Source organism: Tiliqua scincoides, chromosome 4, assembly GCF_035046505.1.
Source record: "Tiliqua scincoides isolate rTilSci1 chromosome 4, rTilSci1.hap2, whole genome shotgun sequence".
In the NCBI taxonomy this organism is placed as follows: Eukaryota; Metazoa; Chordata; class Lepidosauria; order Squamata; family Scincidae; genus Tiliqua; species Tiliqua scincoides.
In genome coordinates this window covers 195,411,169-195,428,742 of record NC_089824.1, presented here as the reverse complement: position 1 = coordinate 195,428,742, position 17,574 = coordinate 195,411,169, and the positions used below count along the sequence as shown (strand labels likewise).

The window sequence follows — 17,574 nt, the reverse complement described above, 5'->3', positions numbered from 1 at the left end:
GGACTGAATAGGGTGGCTGAGCAAAAGATGACTCATATGGAATTTCGTGAAAACCAGTCTTCTTGCAAGCCAGTCAGGGGAAGGGTGTAGCTCCATTGAACTAAGGTTTTTACCCACAGGCCTGTGGGACCTGATGCGCTCTTGCCATGAGTACAAGTGAAAGAAGGCAAGTCTGGGTTGGGTCCTGCTATCCTTGCATGCACCCAGCGCCATGTACATGTGCGCACATATATGTTAGGCAACAGCAGCTAGACTACTGAAGTTCGTATTAACCTGACTACAACATGTATTTGTCCAACTTGTAGCACTTAACAACCATTGCTTCCCAAAGTTCTTCCCCTACTTGAAATTTAAACTTAATAATATAATAATAATAATATACAGTATTTATATACCGCCTTTCTTGGTCTTTATTCAAGACTTTATTCAAGGCGGTTTACACAGGCAGGCTTATTAAATCCACGCAGGGATTTTTACAAATTGAAAGAAGGTTCTTTCTTTCAAGAACCACCACATCCAAGATGTTACACTCCGATCTGGTTTAACATTCTGGCCTCCATCCTCCCATGCTCCGAGCTGATGGAACAGCTCAGCTGCAGCTTGCCAGCTGCTTCAAGGTCGCACGGTGCCGGTGGCCTCGAACTGGCGACCTTGTGGATGTTAATCTTCAGGCAAATGGAGGCTCTACCCTCTAGACTCACTGAGTCTAGAGGGTCTATAAACTAGAGTCTATAAACTTGACTCACTGAGTGCCCACCATGCTTTTTAATTTTTTGAGTGTTGCCAGGGAAGCCCTCCTATTACTGTTATTTCCCAGCAGTTTGGAAAATAGCAGTTTGCTGAACCTAATTCCAAAATGAAGTCAGGGAATTCAGCCCTCATCACTGAGCTATCTGAAGAGCATTCAACTAATGATCAGGTCATCTTCCATACAAATTAGATTTGGGCACAGACGTACATATGTGTGTTTGGGTGTGCACACACACACAAAATTATGCATTGGCAGGATTTCATTGTGAACACCATTCTCCTGCGTAGACAGTGTATACACTGTAAATGCAACTGGTATCCTTATAAAAACATATATCTTCCATTGATTCTGATTTATTGTTACTTTATGTATCCACTTGTACCCAGAATCTCCAGCTGGGACCAGGACCACAGTTTGCTGACTTCTATAATAAGTTTTAAATTCCTGGCTCTTAAAGAGCCCCTGAGCACATTGGTAACATGACCTGGATGGCTGCAGGGAGAAAGTGAGAGATGACTGGGGTGACATTAATAGGTGCAGGTTTGCTTGTATTTATAGCTAAGTGAACAATCCAGGGCTGCAGGCATGCCTAAGTGTTGGTTTATCAGATTAGTGGAAAAGAGACATTGATGAATCACTAAGAGGCCAAACGTCTAGCCTTTCTCTTGCAGCAGCTTATCATGTACATTCTGGCAAAGGAGTGTCATTACAAGGTATTTTAGATTGTGTGCAGGTTTTTTATTTTTGTTTTTTGTCAGTCTGCTGCCTAATGGGACTCCATCAAAGGGATTTAGCGTTGTTGGAAACTATTCTGGCCTGAGCAAATTTGAGGAAACTAAGAGCTAGCTGAAACCTGTATAAATTCCTGCTGAGATCACAGCTTTAAACCCTCCCACATGTTTTGACAAAGTCTTCTTATTCAGATTCTAATTTAAATGTTTGGACTTGCCATGGATATAAAAGAACAAATGAGTGTCATTCAGTATGGTTTTAATTCCATGAATTTCATGGTTATTTGGGGGAGGGGGAACAGTTGAGCTAGTAATGTTGATATAATTTCATAGATGAAATTATATGACAAGATAAAAATATGATTGAAGGTATTGATTGCACCCAATTTTGTGCTGAAATTTATACAATCTGAAGCTACAAAATATTGTGCACATTAAACCCAAGCATAGTGTTCTCCCTCCAAGAACAAATGTCACATTAATATGGAAGTATAATATGTATAGTTAATAGTAGTCGTGATAGTGGGTTGTAATCTAATTTCTGCTTGCACGATGATACGAGTGCAAGTGAACCTTCCTCACCCTTTCTTCCCATCGTAGTCACCCAAACTCCCAGAAAATATGTTCTGAAGTGTCTACATGTATGAGTTCTGGCCTTGTATTTTGGGAGGGAAAGACTTCCAAATTCAGTCTAATAATGGTTAAATGGGACAAAGGCACTGTTTGTCTTTATTGTGTAAAATTGTATATTTGGGGAGGAGTCCTAATCAATGCCTGTTTCTGTCCTTAACTTATAGACTCTTAATATAGTAACACCTCGAGTCCGGCCAGAAGATTGCAGCATTGGACTCTTGCCAAGGAACCATGACAAGAACCGCTGCATGGACGTACTCCCCTTGGATCGGTGCCTCCCCTTCCTTATCTCCGTTGATGGGGAATCAAGCAACTACATTAATGCTGCACTCATGGATGTAAGCAAAACCTGCTACTTAGGACTCATTTTCTTTTTTGTAGTCAAATGAAAAATAGGCAGCTTTATCCAACTATTGCCTATGTTTGTATTCTTGCCCCATGCCAAGAACCACATGAGACAAGTCAGCATGTTGATAGAAATTGGGCCACTTTTATTGATTACATCAGTTCAATACATTCTGCAGCAGTTCCTGACTAATAAAGCTCCTCGCCTTTTAGTGCGGGTACCTACCCTAGGAAGACAGGCAAAACTGTTGCTACTCCCCCCCCCCAGGTGATTGCACCCTGGTTCTAACCAGAGGTTGCCTTTTACCATCCTCTTGATTTTCCCACCAACCCCTGGAAAAGGAGTCAACGTTGCTCAACACATCCCAAGTCGGACAGCCTTTGAGTTTGATCTTGGCCATTTAAGTCCCAGTGGTCATCAGCCTGCTTCTGTAAGCTAGATTGCCTATTCGGATCGGTTCTGGCTCCTCCTCTGACTCTTGCTTACCACAAGGTGCACACCGGATCTTAATCCTACTCCCAACCCCCTCCAGAAGTGGGCACCCTGACTAATCAAACACCACACAGTGCAGCAGTCTGGGGTAGGTGAAAAAACATCCCCTCCAACTGCCTATCAGGAGAGGAGCAAATAAAATTCCTATCCAGTTAATCTCGAACTATTCAAAAGGAGAGTGGACTGGGCTGTGAAGACTCCAAAACTCAACTGTCAAGCTGGACTCTTGGCAGCAGAAAACCACTGGTCAAGCTTGGAATGCACCAATTAGTGCAGCCCCTTTTCCACCTTGCCTGATATAGGACTGGACCAGTCAAGGAAGCCACCACTTTAAAGTGAATTCTCCTGAGTGCCAAGGCTCGTTTGACCCCAATTCCAAGCATTCTATCTACATTCTGTCACATTGGTTGTCCCAGTCAACAACAGAAAATCTAAAGACATGTTATTCAGAATGTTCTTCAGTCATATGTATACAGTAGTATAGCAGTGGAAAATTTAACATGGTTACTATGTATGAGTTATAGTTTTTGATGCTAAGCATCAATTTAAGGCTAATTCGCATTTGACTTTTTATACTTGGGTGCACATAACACAGTGCAAAACACTTGTTCCTTCATTGGCAAGTAGGAATGAAGGGCAGCCCAATTCTAAGCTGTGCTGGCACAACCAGGCCACATGGCCTGCGCTATATCCAAAGCAACTTAGGAGGCAGTTGGAGATAATCTTGGAGTAAGGAGACATATTTCCCCTTAGGTCGTATAGCTTCAGGTTAACTGCCTCAGTGAGAACTGAGCAGTGGCTCCTCTTTGTAGGAGAGGATACTAAATTTGTCTGGGTTATTGGCATTTACTTGATTGCAAGAAGGCTAGCCCCAGGCTCTTCTGCTAGTTGCAAAGTGGCTGACTAGTGATAGATGATCACTTCTCAGTTTAAAGTGCAGGCAGAATGTCCACTGCATTGTGACTGCAAGATGTCATCCCAGAGTGGAAAAAGGAGTCCTTCATTTATTTCCCCCTTCCAGCACTGCCACAGATTTCCTAGATGATCTGTTGATCTTTCAACTATTTTTGTGCAATTGGTCTTAGTCCAGCATTGAAGGAAATGAGCCACAACTGTACTGGCCGTTCAAATCTATATATTTTTTCCTTCTCTTGTCCACTGTTAAAACATGTGCTCAGTTGTGACTACCAAGATTGTCAGACCTATTGCTATACAATCTAATGTTTGCATCTCTTACAAAAAAAAAAAGTCCTAAGATAGCTTCAGCCACAGTGTGTAGTCTTGTCGAAGTGATTCACTGCACTGTGATAGTAGGTACATGGCCCTTATCTAACAGCTGAGTGAGCAAAGACCTTTACTGCTTCACTAAGCAGAAGTAGTTTTCTGCACAAACCGCCTGTGTCTAACACAGAGTTGTACAGCTGCCTGCAATGAAGCTGCTATATTTTTAGACTGTTCACATTTAGAATGATTGCAGTGATCAATTCCACTACAAACTTGAGGTAATTCTCATGTCTCACCATCTCCTCCTGATATCTCCTCCCTTTTCTTGTTGATTTTCATGTTGCCTGGAGGCCAGTCAATAGCAGGGGCTGGGGCCATGATTAACTAGGAGGTAGGTTTGGCCCCAGACACCCCCCTTCACAGGAGGTATCAACCATGCAATTTCTACCGGGCCTACTAAGGAGCAATGTCACTGACCAATGATTGGCTCCTCACTTTTATTTTGTTTTTGTTTTTAAAGTTTAACAGCAAAACACATGTTTGTGACATTTGTACTTGCCAAGGAGGTAGGATTTGTTTTCCACTGGTTATGTATAGCCAGGTACAAAATGCCAAACAAGACTTGACCTTAAGACTATGGAGTTGCTAAGGAACAAACTGCTGAGGAACAAAACCCAGATATAGCATCCATTGTCCATTTACTACGCCTATAAATACTTGCATGATTACAAAAGAATGTTCTAGATGAGTCATCATTAGATTTTTTTGGTATTGGTTGAGGCAGCCATAGAATGTTGAACTTAAGAGACAAACCAACATTAGGGACAGATGAGATTCCACTCATTTACTTGTGAAAATTACCTGTGGTTAAATCTGTAGGTGCTATTGTGCGGGACATTTCAGAGGTTTTTCAGAGGGAATTTGCCAGACGGTTAGGGGGAACATTATGCAGATGGAAGCTATCTTCTACTGGCTAGTATTTGTCTTTCTGAGGCAGCAGAGACAGAGCCTCTTTCAGCAGCTGCTGGTTGATAGCTACTTCTTTTTTTCTTGAGAAAGCTCCTCAGAACAAAGCAACATGTAAAGTCATTCCAAGAACTTCCTGGTGAAGCGGGAGAATGCTGGCCAAGCTCCCAAGAGGAGCTCTACAGCTCCTAAACAAGCAGTACCAATGAAGAAAAGGAAGCAGAGGTGAATTTTGCCACTTTCTGAAATCCACCATGTTTCAGTCCCTGTTTACTCCTTCCCAATCTGCTTCAAGCCCAAAACCTCTCCTCTGAGAAATTTAAGCTCAACTCTTCTAGGAGGCAAGAGCCATTGCTGCTAAGAAGCAACCAAGGGGAAAAAGGTTCCAGTGTCTTTGCCAGACATGGGACTAAAGTGGAGGCAGTAGGGTGATGGAATTGCACAGTGTAGGTAAATGACTGCTGCCTGGCAAGAGGTACTGTGCCCACTTGGCCCTTGTGCCCGCTTGGCACTCCTAGTCAATCAATTGACCACAAACATGGTGGGTATTCCAGCTATCTTCACCACTGCAATAGGTCTGTCGGTCGGTCTGTCTGTCTGTCTCTCTCTCTCTCTCTCTCTCTCTCTCAATGTACCATCTCACCAGCTACTGACACTAATTATATCCCTTCAGCAGTTGCATTCCACTAGAAAACAGTAGTAGAGTAAGAAGGTGGCTATGCCACTTTACTCAAGGATGTGCAGAATATATGTCACAGTTTATGTCCAGAATTTGGTGAATGTTAATATTAACATGGGAATGTTGAGATTAAGGGGCAGTTAGCACTATGTCTGCAGTGCAGGAGTAACACACTACTGGTGTGTTAGCTGTTTTTCAGAATAGAACAGGAACTCATGCACATCTCAGTTGTGCTCGCTAATTCCTTTAAAGAGTTAAATGTGTGGTTTCCAGACTGATCCCTTATCCTAATCCATGTATATTGCACAGATGTTTAGAAGGGATCGTTTACTGACTTAAACTCCGTAAGCCACAGTCAAAATGGAATAATGCTTTACATTTGTAATCTTCTTTCATGGCAGCATTTCCCTTTAAAGCGCTGACAAAATCCAAGAGTTTTGTAAATATGCATAATGGTGATGGCATTGTCAATAGCAAAACATGGCTTTCCCTTTCACACAATGGCAGCTAGGGTTGATCAGGAGCAGAAGCTGAGAGGGATTCTGTACCTTTTACAATCATCTAGGAGAAGTGCTATTGTAGGTGCAATTGTCAACTGTAATGTTACAGGAACAATACAAGTTGTGCCCTCCGAAATGGGTCCTCCATGGTAGTATCTAGTTCAGGGGTGCTCACACTTTTTTGGCTCGAGAGCTACTTTGAAACCCAGCAAGGCCCGGAGATCTTCCAGGGGGGAAGGAAGCATCTGACAGACACCCCCTTTAATGTATGGAGCTCCTGCTGGAGTCTAGTCAGTTTCGTCAGTTTTGTTGCTGCATGCCTGAAGAGCAGCTAAAGTGTCAGTTTCAGTGTCAGTTTAGTGTCAGCTAAATATGTCAGTTTCGTCTAGTCACTAGATGAAACTGACATATTAACAGTTTGGAGAGACAGGACTCCGCGATCTACTCATTTTGCCTCGCGATCTACCGGTAGATCGCGATCCACCTATTGAGCACCCCTGATCTAGTTACTATATTGATGTCTTACATAGTACTGTATCATGAGAATACAGGATTTATGACCCAGTCTTGTTCCCCACCAGTTTACACTATACAGCCACACTGTTAGAGCTCATGCTGCATGGTGGCGGGGGGGGGGGGTGTGGTGGAATTAACCTGATAGCCTGGTAGACGTAAGTACATATCTCTCCATAGGCCACCTGATCATCAATGGGTCTGCTCAGCCCTATACCAGCTATTTATTTGGTGTAAGTCCAAGGAGCCTCAGGGAGCATGTCAGGATGGGGAAATGGGTATAGGATCTTGGTGTGAGCTAGTGCAATCAAGTTCCACCTGCTCCTACCCCCGATCCTCCCCTTGCCCATCTTGATCTTCCCCCAAACTACCCCCACCACCACTGCACCTGCTCCAGCGTTCATGCAAGATCCACTAGTGGGTGCATGACATTTGCACCTTCATCCAGCCTAGATGTGACTATGACATGCGTTATCCTGACTAGTCTCCATTCACTAGCTAAAGCTGTGCAGAGACACTCTTAGCCATGGCCACTACCTGATCATCTGGGAGAAAAGCTGACTTCAGAGAGCACTCCCAAATTGTAAATCTGATCACTCAGAGGTTTAGAACAGGCTTCACCCCCGAATCCAGATAATCTCTCCTAGTGAGCAGCAAAACCTCTGTCTCGTTTCAATTAATTTGTTCACATACAACTTGTTCATCGACATCCAGCCCATCTCAAACACCAGTTTAGAACAGCTTCCCTAGCATCTGATGAAAAATAAAGGTAGAATAGGTTGTCAGCCACTTATTGGTAGTATCCCAGCTTCAGCCTCCAAAATACTTCTCCTAGCAGTTTCATGTAGAGGTTGAAAAGAATGGGAAACAAGGTAGAATCCTGTGGGACCACATAAACCACAGACAAAGGGATTGAACGGTCTCCAGCACCATGTCTGGGACCTTACAGTCCAAGAAGGAGTGAACCTACTGTAACATGATGTCCTGTAGTCCATCCTGGTAAAGTGGCCCAGAAGGACAAGATGGTCAATAGTATCAAAAGCTACTGAGAAGTCTAGCAGAACCAACAGGGATACTCTTCTACTGTCTAGGTATCAGCATAGGTCATTCATCAGAACAAGCAAAGCAATTTCAATTCTGCATCCAGGCTGTAACCCAGAGTGATAAAGATCAAGAATCATCAGTATCATCTAGGAAAAAAAGGTGTTAAGTTGCAACTACCCAATTCAGATATCTTGCCCCCCAAAAGGAGAATTAGGGCATAATAAATCATCTTTCCAGGAGTGACTTAGCTGCAGAGCAGTCCTAAGGTAAGGTAACAAACATGCCCTTACCTTGAGGAGGCCCCCTTGACTTACTCCCCACTGCAGGATGCAGTGCACGCTACATTGGCACAGCTATGTCAGTGCTGGAAAGTTGGTTAGGATTGTGCCCTTAGTGACTAACCTGTAATTTTCTGGGTTTTCTGGGTTATATTTTTCCTATAAGAGCAGTTTCCTGGGGGTTTAGTGGTTCTGGGTGCAGGATAATTGAAAATAGTTTGGATAGGCACAGGTTAAGTGAGAGGAGAGTGAGGGGGAAAGAGTCCAGCTAGGCTGTTTTTCTCCAGCTGAGTAAACCCAATGGGAGGGAAGAAGAAAAAGTAAAGGAAAACAGCCTCATATGAGAGAGAGAGAGAGAGAGAGAGAGAATTTGGCCAGGAACCAAAGGACTGTGAAAGCAGTTTCTTTAATGGTCATCTCACCAGGCTTCATGGCAAACTATGTGTGAAATGGAGCAGAACTCAAAAAGCAGATTGTATTGGAATATGGGGGATAAATGATGCTGTTTGGAATTTGGCATGGGGGAGCAGCTCACAGAAGCTCATTGTGTAGGCCTAAGCAGCACCTTGGAATTCTGACTTCTCTGTGTTTTAGATATTTTCAGGATGCATCTGGAGAGAGGAAAAGTCCTGTTTCCTACTGCCACCCTAATTTTTTCTAATTATTGTTGTTATTTTGCTGACTCCTAACACATAAATAATTCATAGTGGATAATCCTTGTTCTTATGGCACTTCTCTAATGAAACGTCTTTATTGGGATCCTATTATAAAGGCTTCACTCGTTCAATGCACAGTGATAACTAGGAGGATGAGGTGCGATTTGTATAATCTGGTTACATGGATCTTTCTGCCTGCCCAGAGCTCCTGGGCTTAATATTCTTCTGAATAAATGGTGATTGATTTTTTTTCTCCTCCCTAACATTAATCCTTTCTTTCTCCTCCCCCCCCCTTTGTTAGAGCCACAAGCAACCTGCTGCCTTTATAGTTACCCAGCATCCTTTGCCCAACACTGTAGCAGACTTCTGGAGGCTGGTGTTTGATTACAACTGTTCCTCTATTGTGATGCTGAATGAAATGGATGCTGCACAAGTAGGTGATCTTTGGTGGCACAAATATGTATGGGTCAGGCATTTTCAAATGCCCTTTCCCCTGGGCTAAATACAGTGACCACAAAGCAAAATTTGGTCACGACAAACAACGGATTTCTTATATTCCTAAGGGAATAATAACAATGCTTAGGTTTTCAGGAACCCCAGTTTGTTAAGAGTTACTGAGTAGGTCTTGGTTTACTAAAACAGAGAAATGGTTTCAAGGCCAGTTGATAAAGAGAATCAAGTAGTGGCTTCTCTTAACTATAAGTGGGAGACTGCCAGGGCTGGCCCATCCATGAGGCCAACTGAAGCAGTTGCCTCAGGCGGCAGATTGGCTGGGCATGCCCATCTCCACCTCCCCACTGCTCCTTCTCTTCCCTTTCCCTGGATTGGAAAAAAGAAGAGGAGGAACAGAGCAGGTGTGGGAGAGATATTGTTACATCACCAGGTAAAAGAGGGCCAACAACATTTGGAACATCACTTTAAGCACCAGGAAGCCTTGGGCCCAGCCTATATGAAAACTTCTTCACAGCCTCCTGTGCACTTGGAAAGCTAGCTTGTAACAGAGAATGTTTCAACCAGCCTTCTTCCTGAAAATAATTTGGGTGTGCTTTTCACCAAAAGAGGAGGAGGACACATGCAAAATAGTTTGATACAATTTATTTTTTTCTGAGATTGCATTTCTAGTTTTACAGGCCTGCAATGCACAACTGACTGTAGAATAAAAAGTGAAGTATCAATGTATAGTTAGCCCTATAACTATAACTTGTCTCCCTGTTTGAGACAAGCCCTATAACTTGTCTCCTATTTGAAACAAGAGGTAGATTACCCAGCTTACAAGTTTTAGCCACAAGTCATGGAACAGCTTGCTGAATGCACTCTGTATACAGTACGCAATTCCAGGCGCTGGATGGAGTTTAAAAAAAGGGGGAAAGAACCCCACTTTATCCAGCACTGATCCTTTGAAGAGTGGTAAAGAACAGTCTTGCATGCAGAAGGTCTCTGTTTTTATCCTTTACATCTCCAGGTAGGACTGGCAAGGGATTTAGACAAGATCTCTGTCTGAAACTGAACACTTAGTGTGAACCGTTATGAACCAATTATCTGACTCCGTTTCATATATGTACAATGATGTTTGGTGGATTTTTCATATTTGTGCATGTACATGTTCTAACATATGATTGGTTTGGTGAGTGTTGCCTTTACGAGGCTTAGAATAAAGAGGCTGAAATTGCACCCCCCCCCACCCCACATAAGAACATAAGAACAACCCCACCGGATCAGGCCATAGGCCCATCTAGTCCAGCTTCCTGTATCTCACAGCGGCCCGCCGAATGCCCCAGGGAGCACACCAGATAAGAGACCTGCATCCTGGTGCCCTCCTTTGCATCTGGCATAGCCCATTTCTAAAATCGGGAGGTTGCACATACACATCATGGCTTGTAACCCGTAATGGATTTTTCCTCCAGAGACTTGTCCAATCCCCTTTTAAAGGCGTCCAGGCCAGATGCCATCACAACATCCTGTGGCAAGGAGTTCCACAGACAAACCACTTGTGTTTTTATGGTATAGGTAGATAGCAAATCACATTCAGTTTCCACAGTACAATCATTGCCACTGTTTACATTGGCTTTCATTCATTAAATCTCTCACATTGTAACTTACTCCTTTTGTCTATGACCAGCTCTGCATGCAGTACTGGCCAGAGAAGACATCTTGTTGTTATGGACCAATCCAGGTAGAGTTTGTTTCTGCCGATATAGATGAAGATATCATCAATAGGATATTTCGGATTTGCAACATGGCAAGGGTAAGAAAATGCCTGCATTGTTTTCCTACCAGGATTCAGATGAGGGATGCTGGCTATTTTATCTTGGGAGAGGGACAGGAAGAGACAAAATCCTCTTCACTTCCTTCAACAACTGGCTAGGCAAAATTAGTAGTATTCAGAAACTAATTGATACAAGGGTCACCTGACATTGTCCACAGCAACACTCTGTGATAGTGTTTTCCTCCACAGGGAAAGAGAGAAAATCCTGCTAACAGCCCAATCCTATCCCCTGCCAGTTCATAGTATGCAGCCATGCCAAAAGAGTATGGGCTGCATACTGTGATGGGGGTGGTGGTGGAATCAGACAGACAGCAAGATTCAAGTAAAAATATCTTTCACTGACCTCCCAGTAAGCCACCTGATTGCTGGTGGGTCTCCTCCTCACACCAGCTATGTTGCTGGCACAAGTCAGAAGAGGAGGGACAGGTCTAGGCCATGAAAAGGGGATAGGATCTGGTGCACAACTGCTGCCAAGATCCTCCCCCTCCCGTCCTCAAACCAATCCCCAGTTTGGTCCATTCTCCACCCTGAACTGCCCATAAACTCTCCCCTCACTGTTAAGGTTTAAGGGGGGGCTTGTATAAAATTATAAGAGGATTGGTGTAGGTTCCCAGTCTTGTCCCAATATGAGCAGGTTGCAAGAACAACACTTCAACTACAGCAGAGTACTTTCAGCAGTTGTATTGGTCAAGGGATATCACATATAGAGTAGTCATTTAACAGTCCAAGAGTCAGCACAGAGAGCAGTCAGTTCCAGTATAACAAATCCAAATCAGTTCCAATAATACACAGTCAAAGGTTCAGTCCATAAGTCAGTAATGTCATATACATACAGTATCAGCCTCTTCAGTCACTGGCAGCAGTCTCACAGTTACTCCATCAACTCCCCTACTGCTGCACTTGAGGCTTCTCCTGACTATCTTCATATAGTCAGCTCAGCCAATCAGTATTTGGCTTGGTCACACCCAGGGTGTGCCTGTCCCAGGTGCTTGCTGATTCAGCTGAATCATCAGTCTACACCTGCTCCCTGAACCAACATGTAAGCTGTGGTTCTGCTACACTCAGAACACAAGCTGACACTCACCACCTTACCTGGACTGGCAGGGCATCCAGGCAGTTCTGGGATGTGCATGTAGCCTCTGGCCGTTTCCACTCTATTGCATGCAACATTGCTGTGACATTTATCCTATTGCTGGATTATTAACGACAGTAGATCATGAGATCCACTGTCGTAAATGGACCATAAGATTGAATCACTGGCATTGTAATTTTATCCATGTCTATTAAGAAGTTCTGTCTGCTGCACTCCTTTCCACATGACCAGAGCGTGGTCAGCCTGGTTAACCCTTCTTTTCAGTCATCTGGGTCATAGAATTTAAGACCCTCAAAACATAATTATTCAATTGTTCTCTGTTGAAGCATGGCATTGTTTCTTTGTAATGGTCACATTTCTCTTTTGTTCTGAATCATATGCTGATTTCAAAAAAGATTCAAGTAAAACTTATTCATTCATATAAATGTCATTCGCTCATTCATAAAACTGATTTTTTTTTTTTTTGGCCCACAAAAATGTGTAAGATATATGATGAGGCCCTCGAACTGAAAAGTTTGGAGACCCCTGGTATATAGGACTGCAACCTTAGTTAATGTGTATTCTGTATCAAAGACATGTTGGTATTACGCCGATGTAGAAATTGAGCTTTCTTAAGGCTCTAGTGACACTAAATTAGGTTGAAGAAATTGATGCTCAAACAGTAGAAAGCAAAGGGAGAGAATAAACAAAATTTAATATGCCAGATGCCAGAATTACAGCCACTTTTTAATTTCCTATCTACAATAACTTGAATTCTCTCCCAGATAATTAGCTTGTCTCTACCCTGTTTCCTTATATGTATCCCATTCATGAAAAATGTCTGGTCTTCTAATTTGCAATATCTCAGCAGCTGGACTCTGCAGTTGGACAGAAAGTGTTCAGAGCACTTAGAAGCTGAGATTTCTTGAACAATAGCCGTAAAAAAAATCCTATAATGCCAATGGCAAAGATAACCTTGATGTTACTGTCCTTCAGAGTAATTTGTCCCACACAATTAAGTACCAACTATCTATTGATTGCCTCTTGAAAATGAGATCCTAGTGGGCCTCAAGGAAAAAAAAGAAAAATATTTTACTACTACTGTATAAATCAGCTACTAATTCCAAGAGCTCAATTTCTGCCAAAGTTTGTTCAAGACACTCAGCAAAGAGTGCTCTTTGCTCTGGGTGCTCTTAGCTACTAGCAAACTACGAGTACTTCAAGGAATGCACCAAGGAGTACTAGCAAACTCGTACTTCAAGGAATGCATCTCTGCCCTGTTTCCTGCCTTTCCAGGCACTGATCATGAAAGGCATTTTCAGATAGGCATCACCCATCTCCATATGTAGGTGCCCTGTCTCCCTCCACCTCTGGCCAAGGTGGTGGCTTCACATCAAAAGGGGTGATGGAACAGCAAGTTGGCATCCATCATACTCCAAGGAGCACACCACACTGTTGCAAGGCAAAGGGGTTTATTACATGCACTTTATACATAAGTGCCCCATAGTTTGAATATCTTGTTCCTTCAGATGCCAAATCGACATAACTGGGACCACTGTTGAAGTCCTCTCATAGAGGGCCTGTCTTAACTAGGGGTGTTGGATTACTGGGAGGAAAAGGGCATGCTCACAAGGGGGTAGTAAGGGCCTGGTGAGCTGCAAGAGTGGGCAAACCTATTCCTGCCCTCCCTTTGATAGGGAAACCTTCTGCTCAAGGCTTGGGGAGAGGCTAATTCCTACTCCCATTGCTCCTTTCCTCCTGTCCCCTCCATGTGTCTAATTCCTTGACCTGGTTATCTACTTTCTCTGTCCCAAGTGTCTGGGTGGTTTTCTCCGCAATTCCTTTGTGGTACCTCTTCCCTCCTTTATTATTTTAGTTTTTTTATTCCTCTCCTGGCTCCACCTCCTCCCAATTAGTTCCTAGCCAGCTTTGAGATGCCAGGCTGATGTCATCTCTGGGCATCCCAGGCCCACCCAATCAGCCATGCCACACTCAGGGCCATGTCCACCAGGCGCACTGGAACCTCGCACTATAACCGGAACAAAACAAATTATAAAGCATTTCATCAATTCTTGTATCAACTGAGGAATGCATTCATCTGCATAGCCCCCTCTTCTGGAATCCTTCGTACAATCTGAGGTTGCCTTTACTGTGAACAGAACTCTGCTCACAATTCTCAAGATTCAAACCATGGCTGCCTTCTGACACTGTGGAGACATTTTCATATACCTTCACGTAGTCCAACAATGGTGTTCTTTTCTCTTAGCCCCAGGATGGCTACCGTATTGTCCAGCATTTGCAGTACATTGGCTGGCCAGCATACAGAGACATACCTCCTTCCAAACGCTCTCTCCTGAAGGTGGTCAGGCGATTGGAGAAGTGGCAGGAGCAGTATGACGGGCGAGATGGACGGACTGTGGTCCATTGCCTGTAAGTTCATCTAGGTGTGGGTTTGCACAAAATACTGGTTGTATTCTGAAAATCAGATAATAAAAAGCTGCAGGGAAGAACTGCCATGTAAATGTACTTTTATGGCCTAGCCGCGTTTTTGCTTTGATGGCAGACACCTTGCCTGCACAGGGATTGGTTGCTCTGATGCTTTCATGTGAAAAAGACAGTGCAGCATGTAATAAGTGACTGGAGCAGGCTACAGTGTTAGTCTGCATGGGGACAGGGCCTCTGAGAAGAATTTTGTTAGGGGGTACAAAGTTTCTTTTGGGCTCCTTTGCAAAGGGGGAGGGGTGAAACAGAGCGGGGGAGGGTGGTGATGGGTGAGCGGAATTGAGGCAGGGAGGGGCAAAACAGGGTGGGGGGAGGGTAGAGACAGCTGGAAAAGTCTGGAGCCCAGGTCTACTAACCCATGTGGCATCAGCAGTGTCCCCAGCATCCCCAGTCGTGGTTGTGTCCCCAGCATCCAGTGCAGGCAACAAGTTTGAGTAGATAGGAAAATGTCAGATCCCAGGAAATATCTGGGCCCCCTCCTTTGGCTCCTGGGCTCCCCTTATGACCCTGGGCCTGGGTACAAATTACCCCCTTTACCCCCCCTCCTAGGCCCTGCATGTGGACACTGCAGTGGAGGGAAGGAGAAGCACAAAAGCCAAAGGATTGTGATGAGTAATTTTTCCACTTAGCAAAGCAGAAGCCTTGACTGCATTACGTATTAACAACTTTTTCTGCATCTTTATACTTTTCTTCTTGGGTTCAGTTTGTTGGGTTTAATGCCTTTATACCAGGTAAGCTTAATGAGGGAAATAAAAAGATCACTGTTGATAGGGAGATGTCTGTGCAAGTTAAAGTCAGTGTCTTCTGCCAGGGTTTCTTAAATAAGGCTGCAATTTTGTAGTTCGTTAGCCTCACCGAGCCATTTCGGCATTATGCAATATTGTTGGTATTTGAACCACCTATCAGTCCCATTTAAGTCAGATAATTGGGACGCTACTGTATCAGCAAGCCAATATGTAAAGAAATCAGCCTGCCTTTCTAAATCATCTCTTCTCTTTTGCATCTAGGAACGGAGGTGGCCGCAGTGGCACTTTCTGTGCCATCTGCAGCGTATGTGAAATGATTCAGCAGCAAAATATCATTGACGTGTTTCACATAGTGAAAACCTTACGGAACAACAAGTCTAACATGGTGGAAACACTGGTAAGTGCTGCAAGCCAAGAGAGACTATGGAATGGATCACAAATGCAATCATAGGACCACAGAAATCAGAGTTGGATTACACCTTCAGTGTAATCAAATTCAACCCCTGACAGTGCAGGCTATCCACAACTACATCCTCAATAAATGGATACCCAACCTCTGCTTAAACACTTCCAATGATGGAGATTCTAGCATCTTCTGAGGCAGACTGTTCCACGGCAGAACATTTGTTCCCTTACCTCGGGGCTGCATTGCAGCTGCACCGGTGCTAGAAAGTTGAATAGGTTGGGCCCTGAGTTGCTTAGTTCGTTGTCAGTTGCCCCAGAGGACAACTGGGGCAACTGCCCCAGAGATGATTCTCAGTTGCCCCCAGAGGCACTAGCAGCAAGGGAGACTTTGACTAAACATTAGGAACAACGTCCTGATGGAATGAGCTGTTCCCGTACCTTGAGGAAGCCTCCGTGACTGCCTCCCTGACACAGGAAGCATTGCGCGCCCCATTAGCATGCCTGCACTGGCACTAGAAAATTTGATAGGATCGGGCCCACAGATATTTATAGACTGTTATCATATCAACCATCACTTCTGAAAATTTAAACATCCCCTTCACCCTGCCTTTATTGACCATGGTCTGCAATCTCCTCATCATCTTATGGCCCAATCCTATCTGGGCCTTATACTGTTGAATCTGATTATCTGAGACAGGGAGTGGGTGGATTTCAGCAGCACCAGTGTACACCAGAACCTAACCCCGTCTCCTTCCCTCTCCTTTATTCTCCTCAAACATTTGCCAGCAAATAGCTGGTGTAGATCCAAGGAGATCTATTGGGGCATCAGGGGTTCACTCCCAAGGTAAGGGAACAAAAGTACTCTTACCTTGAGAAGGCCAACAGGATTCCCTCCACCCCGCTGGATACGACATGCTTTCCACTGGCACAGCTGCAATGGGAATGGGGTCAAATACAATGCTTTGGGCCAATCTGGAAGTCCAAATATGCATGCTGAAGCAGGAACAGGAGGATCGGTTGTAATCCTGGCCCCTGTGCCACCTGGGGCCAAACCATAAATGCTACTCCCCCATGCTGCCCCACTCCTACTGGGTGCATCTGCAGGCCCTCTGAGGCCTCCAGAGGGTCTTAAAATATCACTTCTGGTTTTCACTGAAAACCAGAAATGATGCTTTTAGGTCTTCTGGGGCCCAGGCCCTCAAAAGGCCTTGTATAGGCAGGTGGGGGTCACAGTGGTGCCCCCCCAGGTGGCATCCTCTTGGGAGGTGCCCCAAGGCATTTGCCCCCTGACCCTGCTGGTACCCCAGTAAGCTCTTAAGCTTCACTTATTTTTTTTTCCTGTCTCACTCTCATTTTTCAGGAACAGTATAAATTTGTATATGAGGTTGCACTGGAATACTTGAGTTCATTTTAGCCCTGAAGTGCAAGGAGCTTGCTGAATTCCACAAGCCCTGATGTTTGAAGAACACTGGTTCCCCTCTCATTTAAAGGGAGTAATGGGGTGCGGAGAGCAAAGCTGGCACTGGAAGTGTATTCAAGTGTATTCATTCTTGAGTGATAGACTGGGTCACATCTCAGGGCCATTGGAAGAAGAAGAGATCTGCTGCTGTCTGCTCTCTACAGGAACATCTCTCACTTTTTAAGCAACCTACTGTACAAACTGGCAAAACGAGAGGCAGGCTGGAAGACTCTGCTTTCTAATCCCTTCTGACTGGTTCTTTCTGCCATTTTGGATGTGTATTTTTGTTTCTCCTTGATGATACAGATGAA

General features: G+C 44.2%; 1 protein-coding gene across 1 annotated transcript in view; it reads left to right on the top strand.

The window, feature by feature from the left end:
- Positions 1–17,218, top strand: part of PTPRT (protein tyrosine phosphatase receptor type T) — a 556,684-nt gene extending 539,466 nt beyond the window's left edge. Inside the window, exons 30-35 of the mRNA XM_066624691.1 lie at positions 2,280–2,453; positions 9,115–9,246; positions 10,933–11,058; positions 14,418–14,581; positions 15,661–15,796; positions 17,165–17,218. Coding sequence (XP_066480788.1) covers positions 2,280–2,453; positions 9,115–9,246; positions 10,933–11,058; positions 14,418–14,581; positions 15,661–15,796; positions 17,165–17,218 — 786 coding nt within the window. The remainder of the gene's footprint in view (positions 1–2,279; positions 2,454–9,114; positions 9,247–10,932; positions 11,059–14,417; positions 14,582–15,660; positions 15,797–17,164) is intronic.
- The last annotated feature ends 356 nt before the right edge of the window (positions 17,219–17,574 follow it).